At 36.6% G+C, this 18365-nt stretch overlaps 1 protein-coding gene across 6 annotated transcripts; it reads left to right on the top strand.

The window, feature by feature from the left end:
- Nucleotides 1-496: 496 nt before the first annotated feature.
- On the top strand, nucleotides 497-17927 carry LOC108192509 (uncharacterized). Of its 6 annotated transcripts, none has more exons than XM_064086388.1 (7): nucleotides 501-1077; nucleotides 16451-16891; nucleotides 16975-17079; nucleotides 17159-17252; nucleotides 17334-17437; nucleotides 17531-17621; nucleotides 17733-17927. In XM_064086388.1, the coding sequence occupies exons 3-7, from the start codon at nucleotides 16985-16987 to the stop codon at nucleotides 17790-17792; spliced, it is 444 nt and encodes a 147-aa protein (XP_063942458.1). In that variant the 5' UTR covers nucleotides 501-1077; nucleotides 16451-16891; nucleotides 16975-16984; the 3' UTR covers nucleotides 17793-17927. The 6 variants fall into 6 exon arrangements, with proteins under 6 accessions (XP_063942459.1, XP_063942458.1, XP_063942457.1 ...); XM_064086387.1 differs by having other exon boundaries at nucleotides 16473-16891; XM_064086389.1 differs by lacking the exon at nucleotides 16451-16891 and having other exon boundaries at nucleotides 497-1077.
- The last annotated feature ends 438 nt before the right edge of the window (nucleotides 17928-18365 follow it).

Genomic DNA, 18365 nt, shown 5'->3' on the forward strand with positions numbered 1-18365 from the left:
TGGTCTTTGAGTACATGATCCGAACGAATTGTCAAGTCTACCCATTAACACATGCTAAGCACTAAAAATTATAAGTTCGACTCATGTTGATTAGCTCTTATATCATAATAATGGTGGACCCTGTGCATATACAACAACTACACCAATGAAAATCCCCTAAACATATAAAATTTAGTGCTTAGCATATGCACATAGGCACATACACTAGTACAAAAGTGACTTTTGGAGTCACACTTTAAGTGTCGGTTAAGTAGAGGACCGACACGCTTGATACCAATCAGTGTCGGTTATTTGGTATGCCGACGCTGTTGCTATTTTTTCACCACTTTTAGCGTCGGTTTAGTCACTTAACCGACGCTGTTTATACACCAATAGTGTCGGTCATTTGAATGCCGACACTATTGATCACTATATTCGATACAAAGGTGTCGGCTGTTGGAATGCCGACCTTATTGATCACTCTATAATATCGGTTCCCTCTCTAACCGACGTTACTTGTTATCATTCTGTGTCGGTCATGCTTTAACTAACGCTGTAAAAGAGGCAATAGTGTCGGTGTTCATTTAACCGACGTAAGAAGTGTTTATATTTTTTAAAAAACAAAATTCTAGATTAATTAAACCCCCGCTGCTCACTAAACCTGACTCTAAACTCTACTTCGACATTTCGCGCGACTACATACTCCCTTGTCTCTCCGCATCCTGACCCTCGCTGAAAATCTCCATCGCTGGGTTCAATTGTTAATTCGCTGCTGGGTTTTCTCAGGTTGTTATTTGGGTTTTCTTGCTGGGCTGATTTCACCCATTCTTCATCGCTAAATCCACTGTATCGTCACCAACAACCCGCTATATCGTCAGCAATTTAGGGGTTTCTCTTACCTTCACCAGCAACTGTGATTCTCTCGATTCCGCTGGGTTTTCTTACTGGGTTGCTTTCAATTTAGGGGTTTCTCTTTCGGCTGCTTTCAATTTAGGGGTTTATCTCTCGGCTGCTTTCAATTTAGGGGTTTTCTCGTTGGGCTGCTACTGTGATTGCTACTAGTGGTGGGTTCAAGGTTTAAGAGCTTTGTTATTCCAGGTTTTCTTCTCGTTTAACTTCTTGTTTAAGATTTGGGTTTTTTATCCTCCCCAGTATATTTAACTTTGGCTGAGATTGTTGTGTTTCTTTTGTTCTCTGCTGAAAATCTGACAAAAACACCATAGTTTATTTAGCAAAATCTCTTCATATATTGTTCTAATTATTCTGTTAAGGAAAGTGTTAGATATCCTAGTATATATGCAAGCATTCACCTGCAAAGGACTAATATTGTGTTTGGTTGGGAAGAATGGAAAGGAATAAGTAAAAATACTTGAAACTAATCGTTTGGATGTGCTTGAGTAATTTAGGATTAAGGCTAGATTGACTTGAAAGACCAGTACAAAACCACAAGACACAGTAAAACAAATTTAGAATAGTTGGCTGATTTCGATATTGTGCTGTTTTAATAAGAAGAATGATGCACAGTCAGCTCCTTGATCAAGATACAAACCTCGTACACTATTGTAGCACTTCTGTGGGGGACAGGGAGTGGAGCACCATCGTAATAGATTAGCATCTTAACAGGTTATTTGCACAAAGTATCAGAATAAAACAAAATTCATTGGAGATAATACTTTTTCTGATCAGGGAAAAAAATTAGATTTTGTTCATGTTCTCTATTTTCTTTCCTGGGCACAAAATTTAAAAATTATGAATGGTATTTTTGCAGTTATTTTTAAAAGTCGATAATTTTGTATATATTGGGTTTTATTTTTAACATGTTCTGAGTATAAGTTTAGTGATTATGGTGTTGTGTAGTTTTCAATTCTAATTTGCTGGCAGTAAAAGTGTTTTTGTCTCTCTGTACTATGACATTGTCATCTTGTTTGGCTTCTAATTATAACAGAACAAAACAAAACTTAGTCAAAAACTTTGTATACATACAATGCTTAAACATCTAAAACTAATCAATATGTTTAAGCAAGAGAAAACTACAGCTTTAAAATTGGTTTGGCTTTAGACTCACATGTGAAAACAGCACAAGCACTATTGTAATATCAAGATACAAGCCTCAAACACTATTGTAAATTTAATTAATAAATTTACAATCAAATAAATATATATAATTAAATATAATTTATGATAAATAAATTCTTTTCATTTTATAATACTTTTCATTTGGTATTGCTGTGGACATTTAACATATATAGGTGCTTAAAATAGGTACACGTCCAAAGAAATTTTTGATAAAAAATAAAATTTTCAGTAATGTTTAATTATATAACCACTAGACTAATACACTATGACATCAAGTCACCGAAATAGTTCAAGCAGTTTACCTTGTCTCTATTTTTCCTTTTAACTTTCAGTTTATAGCTTGGAAGTATATGTGTATTTTTGATTGAGGATTTTACTATGTTATTTGTGAGTAAGCTGGGTTGCACCAGGGAAGGGACATGGAAACACACCATCTATGTGTTTTCTGTGTTTCATTACAGTTTGGAGTATTATAACACCCAGTCAGTTATTATGGTTTCAAATATAGCTATCACAGTCAAATATCTATAACTTGAGCAAACCTGTGATCCTAAACCAAGCCGGTCAAAAATAAAGTCTATGATCTTGGTATAAACCAAAACCAGAAATGTGGTTCTGTTTCATGGATTTAGACCATATTGCTAGCTCTAGTTATTTTGTTAGTATTATATACTCTAGCATATGTGTTCAGTCGTGCGACATATACAAATACAGTAGTACATATAATGGTCATCTATAACTTATATATGTACTTAATTAATTAATTAATTAAATTGTGGAGTTTAAAATAATAAATATTTTAAAAAACTTTATGTAATGTCTTATTTTGTTCATAAACACCACCATTAATTTGATACCTGCTGACCTTTGTTTTACACATTCTATAGAGATAGATAATGGATCGTCTTACCTGGATGTACAAAATTTCACGGGTTGCGCATAAATATGTTACTAGCGTTAATGAGTTCATTGCATGTGCGGTGGAATATTTGAAGAGGAAAGGAGAAGAGAGGATCACATGTCCATGTTGTTATTTTACACTAACTACAAGAAAGATTGTAGAAGGGGGGGTTGAATACAATCTTTTACAAACTTAAAAGATTCAAGAACAATGCACTTAGATACAGCAAATAGAAAAACACCAAGTATTAAAAATACGGGTGGATTGAATGATCCACCCGTGAGATTTTATATAGAAGAATCTGTGGATTGATTACAATTCGCACAGCTGCTGGTTCATCACTCAAAACAAGTTCTAACTCTCAGATTTTCTCTTAAGTAATTTGAACAAGTTCAACTGATGCTTCTAACTTGGTTATATACTCCAAGTTTTACAAAGCTTTTAACTAGATTACAAAATGCACTCTAATCTAAAAACAATGCTGCACATCTTTGTCTTATGCATGCTTTCTGAGATGTCTTCATCTTTGACCATCATCTTGATTTGATCCAGATTGCATTGCATGAGATAAGTATGTTTCTGCTTCTTCTTTATTTTCCTAATTAGGCTTCCATGTCTATTTTAGTGTAATTCGATCCATGTGATTTTTGATCCATGTGATTTGTCAGACTTGAGCTCTAGTCGCTTTCAACTGCTCTTTGTTTCATCAGTTGAAAGTTCTGGTTACTTTTAACCGCTCTTGGCTTCAGTTGAATGTTGCGCTAGTCTCATCAGTTGAATGAATTACGAGCTTCATCAGTTAAATGCTGTTCCAGTCTCATCAGTTGAATTCCTTAGCATCATCAGTTGAATACTTTGTCTTCAGTTGAATGCTTGGTTTTCATCAGTTGAAACATGATCCAGTCTTCATCAGTTGAATAGTTACATCTCATCAGTTGAATGTCCTTCACTTAGATAAAATTACATGGCATTGGATATTTACAATTAGCCATCCTATTCTACCCATCCGTTGACAATTCCCAAAGACAAGAAATATAAAAATTACAACTGAAATTTGATAAAGATACTAAGTAAGACATGTTACAAAATGTTTATGTTATCATCAAAACTTATTGATTCCTAACAATCTCCCCCCAATTTATGACTGGAGAAGATGCAGACATAAATTCTACACTTGATGATAACAAAACATAAATAAAATAAAATACAAAAATTATATACAAGAGTTAGAAAAGTTTACAGATGATCATGCTCCTCTAGACTGAGCAGTTACTTGTTCCTAGAAGATCTTCTTCTTCTGGACTTAAGTTTTTCTTCAATAATATCAATCTGCTTCTAAAAGATCCTGTAGAACCATTCTTCATCACTGTCTTTCCTGTTGAGCTTGGATTGGAGAGTCTTCAGAGTGTTCATGCTAGCAACCTTAAGTTGATCTTTAGGTCTGAAAAATCTCCTACCACCTTGACTGTCCCTAAACTCCATGATTGGAGTTGGTTCATGGTGAATTTTCTTTCCATTATAGGGGATTTTCAGCCTTCTTTGTAGAGTAGCATCTGAGGACCATTCTTTCCTGATTTCAAGGATTCTCTTTAACACCATTTGCTTTGCAGGTGGTGTAAATCCTCATGTCCTCTTCATGGAAGCATATATCTTTGTTAAAGAGCTGAATCCCTCAGAATTCAGAACTCTGTGAAGAGGCCAAGTGACATCACCCTTGCTTTTGTAAGAGAATGCCAATCTTTCAGGTAGTTTGAAAGTTTCTTCTATTCCTCTTACTTCTTGCAGATCATCCAGCTCCAGCTCCAACTCAGGGATTTCTTCAATATTGGCAATGACAAGATAGTCATCTGGATTTTCAGGTTCTTTTGGAGGTTTAGGAGGGTTAACCATCCTCTTAGCCACAGTCTTCCCTTTCTTCTTTGGCTTTGGAGTTTCTTAAACAAGGAAGGCTGGGATAGGAATATTTTCAAGGTCAATTGGCTCCTCCTTTGGCATTATTGGCTCATCATGGAAGGTGACATCTGGATGTACCACTGTGGTGTCCTTGATTGGACAAGAAGGCTTTGAGATAGGCTTTTCAGGCACTTCTTCTCTTCTCTTGGCTGCCTCAGGCATCTTTGATCTAGATTTGACTCTCTTTTTCTTTGGAGAAGATTCAAGAGTCAATCTTTTCTCAGTTTGAAGCTCAGTTGCCAACTCCTCTTCTAGCTCAATAGCATACCTTTCATCAACCTCTATTTCTTGATTCAAGGAGAGTTGAGATTCATACTCCTTTCTTTCACATTCTCTGGCCACCTCTTCAGCTTTTGCAAATGAGTAGTGAGGATGGCTAGTTCCAATAAACAGCTTTTGGCCTTCTCTGTAGATGATGGCAAAATGAGATTTTAGTGCCACATCTGTAGAATCTTTGTAGCTCTTAATTTCTTGGCCCAAAAGCTTGTATTCATTCTTGTCAGGCCTGGCTAGTGGAAAGTAGATTGAGCTTGAGTCTTTTCCAGGCCTGGAGTACCCACAGTTGTTTGGAAACAAGATGGCCTTGAACTCATTTACAATTGATGGCTCACCTTTTTCCTTCTTGGAAGGGATAACAATTTCAGGTGTGATCACCCTGAGAATTGTAGTTGTTGTGGGAAAAGAGGTTGGAACAGTGGTGGCTGCAGATGAAGATTGAGAGGTTGCATAAGTTTTCTTTCCCAATAGAGCTACTATCTTCTCAATAGAATCCAGAACTGCAAGTCTTTCAAGTCTTTTCTTTTCTTTCTCAGTATGGAAAGGAGGATGAATTCTGCTTACCAACTCTGCAGGAGTAGGCAAGGGTTCTTTCTCCCCCTTTTTGTTAGCAGTAAGTGTAGTGGAAGGACTGGGAAGAGAAAAGCCAGAGGCCAGAAGAAGATGTTAGAGAAGTCCAGTTTGCACTCTTTGATGCTGGAGCATCTCTTCCATCCTAGAATTTAAAATGTGAACATTTTCTTCCAGAGCCTCCACTTGCTTTTCCAACTGAACTTGCTTTTTCTCAGTTTCAGATATTGCAGACTTGACTTGAGCAGGAGTCTTCTCATCAATCTGTTTGGTGAGATCAGTTTTGACAGAGGTGATGAGAGAGTTGAGATGTTCTACCTCCTTCTGAAAGTGGAGAGATTGATACTTGTGCAGTTTGAGATTGTCCAGAGCCTGACTGGCAATAGTAGCTGTGATGGATGGAGAAGAAGATGAGCTCCCAGCTTGAGGTTGGAGAATGGAGGAGACTTGCCTTTGTAGCTCCATGCTGACTACTGAATGAAGAGCCAAGAGGGAAGAGATGTTGTAGGCTGTTCACCAAGAGATTCCTTAAGTGCATCATTGAGGTCTTCATCACTGTCATCATAGTGAAAATCATCTCCAGCATTGGCAGGCAGAGCTGTAAGTGCCTCATTTGCTCTAAGCATAGATGATGAAGTGTGAATGAGATTTAGACTCCTCTCAGCTGCTTGATTATCCATCCTTGCAAAAGCTTGGATAGAAGACATCCCATGAGTAAAAGTCTCAGGGTCTAGTGAAACACTATCCAATATGGATCTGTATTCTGCTTGATATTCTTGTTCACTAAACCCTTCATTGACACCTGCATTTCTCTCATTTTCTCTCTGTTCTTGCATCAAGGGCTCCCCTTGGCTCACCACACACCTTACCTCTCCCTCACTTACCCTTTCTAAAGGGCCACTCTTTTCCTCTCCTTTTTCCTGGCTTGAAGAAATAGCCAGACTCTCCACTTAGGGGTGGCAATATTGGACCCGACCCGACAACCCGACACGAATTCGACCCGCAAAATACGAATTCGGGTTGGAGTTTTTCGTGTTCGGGTCGAATTCGGGTTGACCCAAAATCAACCCAGAAAAAACGGGTCATTTTCGGGTTGAATTCGGGTTACACGAAATTGACCCGAAATTACCCGAAAATTAATATATAATATAATTATTATATATATTTATATTATTTTTATAATATTTAATAGTTAAATTTAATATAAAATTATTTATTTTCATAAAATTTAATTTATTTGAATTAAAATAATATTTATTTATTATTAAAAAAATATTTTTATTAATAAATATTAATTTTCGGGTCGGGTTCGGGTTACCCGTGGGTAGTGCGGGTCGGGTTCGGGTTGGGTATTCTGACCCATTAAAATTTCGGGTCGGGTTCGGGTTGGGTAAATTTTTTGACCCGCGAATATCAACCCGACCCGAACCCGACCCGAAACCCGAAATTGCCAGCCCTATCTCCATTCCCTCTCCTTTTGCCAGCTCCCTGGGCTGCCTCTCCACTCTAGAACTCACTTCACTCAGTCCTAAAAGTGTTTGTGCTACCATGTGATCAACTGCTGTAGAGAATGGTAGATTAGTTGAAGTAGCAGCAGTTGTCAACTGATGAGGGACATCAGTTGAAACATGAGTAGTGGAGACATTCAACTGATGAGGGCTGATAAGCAGATCAGTTGAAGGACAAACACTATTCAACTGATGAAGGAGATCAGTTGAAGAAAATGAAGAAATAGGTTTAGAAGCTGTGATAGTTGAGTTTGTGGTGATTGATTTTGCATGTAAGTCCACAGAACACATTGTCACAGAAGAATAAATTTGATGAGATTGATCCAACAAATCATCAAAATGATGATGATCAATCTCAGAATGGGGCTTCTCCAAGAAGTCTAAAGATGGAGAATTTACAAGTGTGGTGTGGATTAATTCCACATCCACGGAGGAGGTTGGGGATTGTGTTTGAGTGGTAGATATAGTAAGATCATGTATATGTGTAATTGTTTGAGAGGAAAAAGGGGGCTGTGACTCCACATTTATTGGAGTCACATCAATCTGACTTTGAGAAGAAGAAACATGCATAGAATCCTGTGTGTGTGCAGTGTGCTGTACCTTGTCACTTCTTTGCTTCTTTCTCCCATAGGCTTTAATTGGTAAAGAAGTGGTGTCCCTCCCCCTTTTTAGCTGTGTCCCTGGATGGGGACTATTTTCAATAACAGCGTCCTTTTGGGAGGATGCTGCTAGAGATGAGCTTGAATCCATATTAAGCTCTGCAATCTTTTGGGAGACTGCAGAGTGGCTTGGCTGGTCATCACTTTTCTCACCATCCTTATCCTTAGGGCTTCTTTGATTTTCACCCTCCCCCTCCCCCTCACTTTCTCCAATCACACTCCCCTCTGGTTTTTGTTTCTTGGATTTTACAACAGATGCCTTTTGGGAGGCACCTGAGGTTGGTGTAGTAGACTTGGATTTAGAGGGTTGTGCCACTTGTGTGGACTGTTGATGGGCCTCTTCAACAGCCCTGATGGCAGAAAGTAAAGAAGGTGATGGTTGAGAGAGAGTAGTAGGATAGCCATGTACCTCCTTTTCTTTTCCAGGCTCCATGATTGACAGGTAAACCACCTCCAAGGAGGGGTAGAGATCCATCCTTAAGAGGTCTTTAAAGACTCTCTTCTCCTGCACAAAACTGGGAAGCTTGGCTTCCTGGTTAGTGATAACTAGCTTTTCATCTAGATGATTAGCTAGCATCATGAGAAACCTAACATAATATATGTTCCTAGGTCTTTCAGTTTTATCACCTAGTTTCTCCCCAATTTCTTGGATCATCAAACCACCAAAATTAAAATATTCATTTGTCAAGAACATATAAAGCATCTGTAAAATCTGAGAAGTAATAGCATTAAAATTACTGATTTTATCAGAGAAAGACTTAACAAAAGCATCACAAAGATCTCCATTCTCTCCTAAGACCTCTCCTTTCTATTTTTCCTAAGGCATCAGTTGGCAAAACATAATTCATGGCATAAAATAAGTTAACCAACTGAACGTCACTAGGTAAAGAAGAAACAGTATCCTCAGGAATGCTAAAACATGCTTTCATGATATCAGAATTAACAGTATGAACATTATTTTTAATAGAGAAGGTTAGAGTTTCATCCTCACTATTGAACTCTGCAGAAGTCCACATTTCCTCCACTACTTCATGATAGATAGTGGGAGTTGCAAGTATGGCGTGAGAGAGTTGGTTGACTTTGATGAACTCCATCATTTTGTGAAACTCCTTCTCCTTCACAGCTTTTGTGTCCACAAAAGAAGCGAAATTGTTCTTCTCATAGATGAACCCACTTGGTGAAGTGTACTTCTTCATTGGTGCCATTGCAGTTTGCAGAAAAAGCTTGAAGAGAATATGAACTTGTGTTTGCACAGAGAGATAGTAGAGGGTTTGTGAATTCGAAAGAGTAAGATGAAAAGAAATGAAAATAAGTTAAAACACTTAAATACTTTCTCAGAAAATTGCTGTGATTGGCTGAGAAATTACCGTTGAGAAAAAATTACTCTTATTGAACTCTACAAAAATTACACACACGATCGTGTGTATAAAGCAGGAGATAGATAAAAGAAATTTCAACGGCTCAGATCCAATAATATTTTCAACGGATGAAATAAGCGCCTCTTTAAACTTCCTATTCAACTGATGATGATCAGTTGAAAGTGTTTTCAACTAGTGTCATCAATTGAATGAAAAACAAAACAAGAGGGTATTGTTTCAAACATCAGTTGAAACAATTTCACTAGTTCATCAGTTGAAATATTACAGATTTTATCCAGAATTATAACTAACTTAATTTTGATAAATCAAAATTAATTAAATTCTGGCTGCCAAATTACAGAAAAATTCACTATAAATTAGGAAAAATTTAACATACCTAATTTACTTACCAACCTTGTGAATGTGGATTCATCAAGAGGCTTTGTGAAAATATCTGCAATTTCTTCTTCACTGGGAACAAAATGCACTTCAACAGTAGCAGCCATCACATGTTCTCTTATGAAGTGGTATTTGATGTCAATATGCTTGGTTCTTGAGTTTTGTACTGGATTTTCAGTTATAGCAATAGCACTGGTGTTGTCACAAAATATTGGGATTTTTGAGAGATTTAAACCATAATCAAGTAATTGATTTCTCATCCACAATATTTGTGCACAACAGCTTCCAGCTGCAATGTATTCAGCCTCAGCTGTAGAGGTTGATACAGAGTGTTGCTTTTTGCTAAACCAAGAAATCAGCCTATCACCAAGAAATTGACATGTGTCTGTTGTACTTTTTCTATCAATTTTGCATCCTGCAAAATCAGCATCTGAATATCCAATTAGATCAAATCCAGAGTCTTTAGGGTACCAAATACCAAGATTTGGTGTTCCGTTAAGATATCTGAATTCTTTTTATAGCAATAAGATGTGATTCTTTAGGATCAGATTGAAATCTAGCACAGAGGCATGTAGAAAACATAATATCTGGTCTACTAGCTGTCAGATATAAAAGAGAACCAACCATGCCTCTATAATTAGAGATGTCCACAGATTTCTCATTAGGACTTAACTCTAATTTGGTGACTGTTGGCATGGGAGTCTTAGCTTCTTTGCAATCCATTAAATCAAACTTTTTAAGTAAATCATAGATGTACTTAGTTTGATTTATGAATATACCTTCCTTTACTTGTTTAACTTGTAAACCAAGAAAGTAGGTGAGCTCTCCCATCATGCTCATTTCATACTGACTTTTCATTAGATTAGCAAACTTTTTGCAAAGTCTCTCATCTGTAGAACCAAAAATTATATCATCTACATAAATTTGAACCAGAATAAAGGCACCATTTACATTTCTGTAAAATAGTGTTTTATCCACAGTTCCTCTGGAAAAATGATTATCTAACAAGAATTGAGATAGAGTGTCATACCATGCCCTAGGTGCTTGCTTTAGTCCATAAAGTGCTTTTAATAAAAAGTAAACATACTCTGGAAATTCTGGATCTTCAAAACCAGGAGGCTGACTCACATACACCTCCTCTTCCAGTTCACCATTTAGAAAAGCACTTTTGACATCCATTTGATAAACTTTGAAGTTTGCATGAGCAGCATAGGCCAAGAAGATTCTTATGGCTTCTAATCTTGCAACTGGTGCAAATGTCTCATCAAAATCAATTCCTTCAGATTGAGAGTATCCTTTAGCCACAAGCCTTGCTTTGTTTCTGGTGACAACTCCATTCTCATCCATCTTGTTTCTGAATACCCACCTTGTGCCTACAATTGTTCTATCCTTAGGCTTGGGCACCAGCTTCCATACATTGTTTCTCTCAAATTGATTTAATTCTTCTTGCATAGCAAGAACCCAATCAGCATCTTTGAGAGCATCTTCTATGACTTTAGGTTCATCCTCTAAAAGAAATGCACTGTTCAAACATTTATCTTGAGTGGCTCTTCTTGTTTGTACAGATGCATTTGCATCTCCAATAATTAACTCAAAAGGATGATCCCTTGTCCATTTTCTTTGAGGTGGAAGTGATTGCCTTGATGATGTAGCTTCATTGTTGAAGTTCAGATTTCCATGTTGGAAAGCTCCCCCTAAATTTGACATCTCATTATTTCTAGATTGATTGAAATTTTGAGACATTCTTTCAACTGATGATCCTTGAGGTGTTTCAACTGATCCCTCCAATGTAGTTTCAACTGATGCTTCAGTTGAATTTTCAATAGCAGTTGTTCCTTGCACCAGAGAATCATCAGTTGGAATATTAATTCCAGGATTAATTCCAGCATTCTGAACAGTGTCATCATAATCATAATCACTGTCATACAGATCACCTTCACCCCCATTCTCAAATTTGAGATTATCATGAAATCCTTCATCTGTCAATCCTTGGATCTTTTTATCATCAAAAACTACATGAATTGATTCCATAACAATTTTGGTTCTCAGATTGTATACTCTAAAAGATTTTCCATTAGAATATCCAACAAAAATAGCTTCATCTGCTTTGGCTTCAAATTTTCCAAAATTTTCACCTTGATTTCTTAGAACATAACACTTGCACCCAAATACATGAAGAAAGCTAATTGATGGCTTCTTTCCCTTGAAGAGTTGAAAAGGAGTTAGATTTTGAGGTTTGGTAATTAGAGAGATGTTTTGAGTAAAACAGGCGGTGTTCACAACTTCTGCCCAAAAATAGGTTGGAAGTTGAGCTTCATTAATCATGGTTCTTGCAGCCTCAATAAGAGTTCTATTCTTCCTTTCAACTACACCATTTTGTTGTGGAGTTCTTGGTGCAGAGAACTCATGAATAATTCCCTTTTCTTCACAAAATTCTTTCATCACAGAATTCTTGAATTCTGTTCCATTGTCACTTCTTATCCTTCCAACTTTGACATCTGGATTGTTGTTTAATGCCCTAATATGATTGATGATGATTTTCCCAGCTTCATCCTTAGAATGCAGGAAGAAAGTCCAAGTAAATTTTGAAAAATCATCAACAATCACTAAGCAATATTTCTTCTTTGAGATGGACATTATGTTGACTGGTCCAAATAAATCCATATGCAAGAGCTGAAGAGGCTTCACAATTGATGAAAGAGATTTGCTTTTGAAAGAGCTTCTCTTTTGCTTCCCTTGCTAACAAGCTCCACACAAACCATCTTTGGAGAATTCCAGCTTTGGTATTCCTCTTACCAAATCCTTTTTAACTAATTCATTCAAGGTTTTGAAATTTAGATGAGACAACCTCTTGTGCCATAGCCAACTGTCATCTGAGCTTGCTTTGCTGAGAAGGCAAGTAATAGATTCAGACTTTACAGAATTGAAGTCAGCCACATACACATTTCCTTTCCTTTGTCCAATTAGTACCACATTGTTGTCATCTCCTTTGGTGACAACACAGGCTGCGGGAGTGAAACTTACTTTGTATCCTTTGTCACAAAGTTGAGTAATGCTAAGCAAGTTGTGCTTAAGACCAGATACCAATGCAACTTCATCAATGATGACATTCTCTTTTGCAATCAAGCCATATCCCATAGTATATCTTTTTCTGTCATCTCCAAAGGTAATGCTAGGGCCAGCTTTCTCTACAAACTTTGTGAGCAGGGAAGAATCAACAGTCATGTGCCTGGAGCATCCACTATCCAAGTACCACAAATTCTTCTTATGATTTCCCTGCACACATTTCATAAACAGATCAAGTTGATTTTGGTACCCAAATTGCTTTGGGTCTAGATTTGTTAGTCTTAACAGCTTTTCCCTCAATCTCAACTTTTCCCTTGGATTGAACTGGTTCAATCTTTGGTTTTGGTTGAGAGATTGGAACATCAACATTGTTCTTAAACACAGGCATTTGAGGTATGCATACATTGTTCATGCCATGCAAATTTGAATGGAATTGAGGCATGTTAAAAGCATTGAAATATGGATTGAACATATATGGCATGCTAGGCTGAGAATATGGATTATGAGACAGTAAACCAGGCATCATGTTTATAGCAGATAAGTTCATATGAGGAACAGATGGCATAGGAATAGGCAATGATAACTTAGGAGCAATCACAGTTTTACAATTAGCAGATAAGTGATTTACACTACCACATTTACTGCAAGTTTTCCTAGGAGCACTGGCATTGGGTGTGTAATTAGTGTGCTTATTGACTCCAATTTTACCATTTCTATTTCCTTTCTTCTTTTTAGTCTCTTCTGATTTAGGCTCACTAGCATCCAACTTCTTCTTGGTCTTATGAGTGTTGTTAACACTCTCACCAGTCTCAGAACAATCATTCTCACTTTTAACAAAGTTCTTTTTAACAGGACCATATTTCTTATTAAGTTTCTTGAGAACTTTCTTGTCAACTGGTGAGTTTTTGTTCAACTGATGACTCTCATCAGTTGAGACTTTGCTTTTCAACTGATGATCATCATCAGTATTCTCATCACTTGAACTGTTCTCAGATATCTCAAGAACTTTCTTATTCCTTTTCCATTCATTCTCCACAAAGGTTTCTCTACCTTGCATGTTGATGATATTAGTGGAAACATCTCTCCCAGATTTCCATTTAGCAATAATCTCTTGTTCCTTATCAAGCTGTTTTTTATGATCTCTTCTCTTTTCAGAACAACCAAGAGATCATCTTTGGCTGTCTGACACTCAATTTTCAGTTTCTCAAACTCAATAAATTGAGCTTCTAAAGCACTGTTTCTGTCACTAAGAAAGGTGTTAGCCTCCTTAATCCTACTATTTTCCTTAGTGAGAGATTTTAAAGACACATGCAAATGATACAATTCTGTAGACATTTCATTTATGGTAGCATTGCATTCATCTTTAGTTAACTCAACTAAGTTTGTAGTGAATACCTGACTACTGCTTCAAGTGTTTTCTTCTTGATCTGTGGAGTTGGCCATTAGAGCTAGATTGACAAACTCCTCCTCTTCATCAGAATCATCCCCAGCTACCCAATCATCCTTTGTGATGAATGCTCTTTCCTTTTGTTTGAGAAGTTCATAATATTTCTTTTTATAGTCAATGTTTTCACTTGACCTCTTCTCAACTTTAGGCTTTCTGCACTCATTTGCAAAGTGACCTGCATTCCCACAGTTGAAGCACTTGAATTTTGATCTATCAACCATGCTTCTATCAGACTTGGGATTGCCTTTAAATGATTTTGCAGAATTGAAATTCTTTTTGAATTTCAGTTTGGAGAATCTTCTTGATAGGAAGGCTAGGTGCTCATCAATTCCATCACTTTCTTCACCAGAATCAGCTACATCTTTCTCTTTTCCTTTTCCTTTGCTTGACTCTGAGCTCTCTTCTTTGACCAACCTTTCAGTTTCTTCAACTTGAGACTTTCCCTTGTCCTTGACAACATCATCAAGAGATGCAACTAGAGCCACAGATGAATGCCCTTTCTTTTGGCTTTTCTCAATCTCTTCATCTTGTTCCATTTCAAGCTCATAGGTCTTTAAGTTTCCATACAGTCTCTCAAGAGTATAGTCTTTGAATTCTTGTGTGTTTCTGAGAGAGACTGTCATAGGTTTCCATTCTTTGGGAAGAGCTCTTAAGAATTTCAAATTTGAATCCTTAACTTGATATACTCTTCCAAAAAGTTTTAGACCATTTAACAGTTTTTGAAATCTGTTAAATGTGTCACTCAAACCTTCACCAGACTTGAAATGGAATGACACATATTGTTGAATTAGAAGCTGCATTTTGTTTTCTCTTACTTGCTCATTCCCTCCATAGATGGTCCTGATGGTGTCCCAAACTTCTTTGGCACTTGTGCAGCTGATAACACTATCAATCATTTCTTGATCCAAACCATTGAACAGAAGGTTCATGATTTTCTTGTCCTTGTGCACTTCTTCGGTATCTTCTTGAGAATACTCATGGATAGGTTTTGGAATCATTTTACCTACCATATCTTCACCATCAGCTCCCATACTGGTGCAGACCTTCATTGGGACATGAGGTCCTTTCTCAATGCAGTTCACATAGCTTTCATCAATGGACAACAAATGCAAATGCATTCTCACTTTCCAGTGAAAGTAGTTGTCTTTGTCAAGAACATGAATCTTCACTCCAGCATCCTTCTTTCCCATCTTTCTTTAGCAGTGTTGATCTTTTTCCCTGTTTGTTGGGAACCTCGCTCTGATACCAATTGTTATTTTACACTAACTATAAGAAAGATTGTAGAAGGGGGGGTTGAATACAATCTTTTACAAACTTAAAAGATTCAAGAACAATGCACTTAGATACAGCAAATAGAAAAACACCAAGTATTAAAAATACGGGTGGATTGAATGATCCACCCGTGAGATTTTATATAGAAGAATCTGTGGATTGATTACAATTCGCACAGCTGCTAGTTCATCACTCAAAACAAGTTCTAACTCTCAGATTTTCTCTTAAGTAATTTGAACAAGTTCAAGTGATGCTTGTAACCTGGTTATATACTCCAAGTTTTACAAAGCTTTTAACTAGATTACAAAATGCACTCTAATCTAAAAACAATGTTGCACATCTTTGTCTTATGCATGCTTTCTGAGATGTCTTCATCTTTGACCATTATCTTGATTTGATCCAGATTGCATTGCATGAGATAAGTATGTTTCTGCTTCTTCTTTATTTACCTAATTAGGCTTCCATGTCTATTTTAGTGTAATTCGATCCATGTGATTTGTCAGACTTGAGCTCTAGTCGCTTTCAACTGCTCTTTGTTTCATCAGTTGAAAGTTCCGGTTACTTTCAACCGCTCTTGGCTTCAGTTGAATGTTGCGCTAGTCTCATCAGTTGAATGAATTACGAGCTTCATCAGTTGAATGCTGTTCCAGTCTCATCAGTTGAATTCCTTAGCATCATCAGTTGAATACTTTGTCTTCAGTTGAATGCTTGGTTTTCATCAGTTGAAACATGATCCAGTCTCCATCAGTTGAATAGTTACATCTCATCAGTTGAATGTCCTTCACTTAGATAAAATTACAAGGCATTGGATATTTACAATTAGCCATCCTATTCTACCCATCCGTTGACAATTCCCAAAGCCAAGAAATATAAAAATTACAACTGAAATTTGATAAAGATACTAAGTAAGACATGTTACAAAATGTTTATGTTATCATCAAAACTTATTGATTCCTAACACATGTCGTGATTGTTATAATTTGAAGAAATATCCTAGTGTTGATACAGTTCGTGAGCATTTATTTCGGCGTGGTTTTATGGCTGATTATACTAAGTGGATTTGGCATGGGGAGGGAATACACTCTGAGAATACCGAGACATATAGTGGAAATCATAAAAGTAATGGAGATAAAATGCCTTCCAAAGAAGAAGATGATGCAGAAAACGACAGGGTGGATGAGATGATCCATGATGTTGAAGATATTCTAATGCACAAGCCGGAAGTTCTTGAAAATTTGGTGGACGATTCCAAAAAACTTTTATATCCTGGGTGCAATGATCAATTTACCAGGTTATCGACAACTTTAAAGTTGTGTAAGCTCAAAGTAAAAAATGGGTGGAGTGACAAGAGTTTCACAGAAATGCTCAAACTTCTAGCAGAAATGCTTCCAAGATAAACGTTATATCATAGCACCTTACATCCAAGAGTAAGAACAAAATCATTTTTAATTAGAATTGTATTGTTATATGATGTAGTCCTATCTAATTATATATGTTTGTATTATTGTAGTGACCACTGGATGTTGCTCCTTTTTTGTCTTAATGAAAGTGCTATCTACGTGTTTGATTCATTGAAAAAAGAAAGGAAGATACGGTTGACAATACCTGCACGAATGTATGTTATATATAAGTTCCAGTTTCATGTTCTGTAATGTAATGTATGTATTCTAGTTCTATAAGTGATTTGATGACAGATACGTATTTTACAGGGCATTCAAATTATACGTGTCTCAAAGTGGACTGAGGAACAATAGAAAAGAGTTTATATGGCATCACACTGAGGTTCAGGTATAACTTTCTTTTTTTTTAATTATTTTCTTCCTCATTTATTTAATTATTACTTACTAAATTTTGTTTATCTATGTATAGTGTCCTCAACAGGTAGGAGGTACAGAATGTGGATTTTTGGTCATGAGGTACATGTATGACATATCATGCTTTCTCAGAAAAATTCTAACACGAACTGGGAAGTGGTAAGAGAAACAACTCAAAAACTATTTTACAAGTTTAAAGCTCGAGTTTTATTTTTAAAATATGTTATCTCTTATATTTGGTATACTTGGCAGGTTCTTGGTTCTAGGAGTTATGGCAAAAAGGAAATCAATGAGATTCGAGAGATTTGGGCTCAGTTTTTTACTCTTGAATGTCTCTAGTCGGGTAATTTGTTGAAGTACATGTAAATAATTCATATTCTCAATTCATGATTTCTCGAAGAGTGATTTTCAATATGCTTTATGTACTTACATAAACTATTTTGATTCATGACAGATGGCGATTAATGCAAAAACGGGAGTGCAGAAAAAGGAGCTTCAAGAAAAGCGGAGTTAGTTGAGAGATTTTTATGCTCTAAGATGTTTAATGTAACTGACTTAATTTGTAGAGAGATTGTAATTAATATTGTACTCTTTCTAATGTAAACAATCTTTTTAAATTATTATAATATAATTTTTGAGCTATATTAAATTTTGGGTGTATTGTATTTATAATTTTGAGCTATTAGTTTTTAAATATTGAATTTATGATGAAACAGGTTTATAATTGATGGGTTTAGTAGGTATAAAATAATATAAAAAAAGAAAAATTAAAAATACCAAAAGCGTCGGTTAAGTAGAAAAAACAGCCGCTGCCATATCAACAGCAAAGGCGTCGGCATTCTAAAAAACTGACGCAGGTGGCACCACTTTAAGCGTCGGCATTCTAAAAGACCGACGCTGTTGTCAAGACAAAAGCGTCGGCGTTTTAGAAGACCGACGCTGTTGGTCTTGACCTATAGCGACGGCAATTCAGAAGACCGACGCTTTTGTACAGACTTATAGCGTCGGCAATCTAGAAGACCGACGCTGTTGGTTCACCATCAGCGACGCTAGGTTAACCGACGCTGTAGGTCTAGACCTACAGCGT

Source organism: Daucus carota, chromosome 2, assembly GCF_001625215.2.
Source record: "Daucus carota subsp. sativus chromosome 2, DH1 v3.0, whole genome shotgun sequence".
NCBI lineage: Eukaryota > Viridiplantae > Streptophyta > Magnoliopsida > Apiales > Apiaceae > Daucus > Daucus carota.

Bases quoted from the DNA above. Each gene is read 5' to 3' on its own strand.
- LOC108192509 (XM_064086389.1), top strand. From the start codon at position 16,985: ATGTTGCTCCTTTTTTGTCTTAATGAAAGTGCTATCTACGTGTTTGAT. The intron at 17,438-17,530 runs GTAAGAGAAACA...TATACTTGGCAG, and splicing joins CTAACACGAACTGGGAAGTG to GTTCTTGGTTCTAGGAGTTA. The intron at 17,622-17,732 runs GTAATTTGTTGA...GATTCATGACAG, and splicing joins TCTTGAATGTCTCTAGTCGG to ATGGCGATTAATGCAAAAAC.